The sequence below is a fragment of the Manacus vitellinus genome, unplaced genomic scaffold (genome assembly GCF_001715985.3).
Source record: "Manacus vitellinus isolate BGI_N305 unplaced genomic scaffold, ASM171598v3 scaffold_118_pilon, whole genome shotgun sequence".
NCBI lineage: Eukaryota > Metazoa > Chordata > Aves > Passeriformes > Pipridae > Manacus > Manacus vitellinus.
This window is the reverse complement of record NW_021938885.1, coordinates 35907-37000: the sequence shown is the minus strand read 5'-3', so window position 1 is coordinate 37000 and position 1094 is coordinate 35907. Positions and strand designations below refer to the sequence as shown.

The following is a 1094-nucleotide window of genomic DNA, read 5'->3' as shown; positions in this document are numbered from 1 at the left end:
GCCGGGCAGGGCCGGGCGAGGCCGGTGCCACCAGGGTGATGGCGGCGTGGTGATGGGCGACAGCGCAGGGCAGCTTCTACTTGTCCTTCTTGGTCTCCCCCTCGGGGTGCCCGGCGGCTGCGGGCGCGGGCGGGGCCTCCTCGGGCCCCTCCTCCCGCGGCTTCGACTGCTTCTTGGCCTTCTGGTAGAGCTCGTTGAGGTTGAACTCCCGGATCACGTTCTCCTGTGGCCCAGAGGCAGCATCAGCACCCTCAGGGACCCCCACAGCCCCCTTCCCTTCCCAGGCACAGGCCAGGAAGGTCCCACCCACCTCAGAGAAGGTCCAGGACACGGCCCGGCCCTTCTTGTCGATCTGCGGCCGCCGCATGATCTCCGTGCCCCCCTGGAACAGGATGAGGGTGGGCAGCTGCTTGGTGAGGGGCGAGGTGCTGACTTTGTACCTGCAGTAGGACAGGCCCACAGTGAGCCACAGGCGGCCCAAGGGGGCCAGGGGGTCACAGGGTCCGTCCTGGGGTGGGCCCTGCCACCCAGGCCGTGTCCTCCACACCTGGTGCTGACGTCCGTGTACCGGCCCACGTCCACCTTCCCAAACTGCAGCCCCTGGCAATTGTACCTGGGCAGGAAGGGACACAGAGCTGGGAGGGACACGGGGGACCACAGCCCCCGTGACCCCCCGAGATCCCGGCGGGCACCACTCACTTGAGAGAGAGGTCGGCGAAGATGGGGGCGAAGGACTGGCACTCACTGGACCAGTTAGCGAAGAACTCCACGATCCACGTCACCCGCTTGTCCCTCTCCAGCTCCTCCTGCCACAGGGGCAGGGGCTCAGGGTGGGGGGGAGGAGGGCAGAGCCCCCTGAGACCCCCAGGGATGGGGGGATACTCACATCGATGGTCTTGTCGCTGAAGTACTTGATGTATTCGGGGCCCATGTACAGAGGGGGCTTGCAAGTCATCAGAAACACTGCAGGGACAGCACCCTGAGCCCACAGAGCCAGGCTGAGGCTGGGCCAGGGCTCCTCTGCCCCAGAGGCAGGACGCAGCGAGCCTGGGGCAGGGAGATGTCCCCCCAAGGATACTCTGCACACCCACAGC

General features: G+C 66.9%; 1 protein-coding gene across 1 annotated transcript in view; it reads right to left on the bottom strand.

Moving 5' to 3' along the window:
- Positions 1–6: 6 nt before the first annotated feature.
- The window catches only part of TMX2 (thioredoxin related transmembrane protein 2), an 18448-nt gene continuing 17360 nt past the window's right edge, over positions 7–1094 (bottom strand). Inside the window, exons 6-10 of the mRNA XM_029965720.1 lie at positions 887–1047; positions 700–806; positions 548–613; positions 311–440; positions 7–223 (exon numbers count right to left, since the gene is read on the bottom strand). Of these exons, the coding sequence (XP_029821580.1) occupies positions 77–223; positions 311–440; positions 548–613; positions 700–806; positions 887–1047 (611 nt within the window). The 3' untranslated portion in view covers positions 7–76. The remainder of the gene's footprint in view (positions 224–310; positions 441–547; positions 614–699; positions 807–886; positions 1048–1094) is intronic.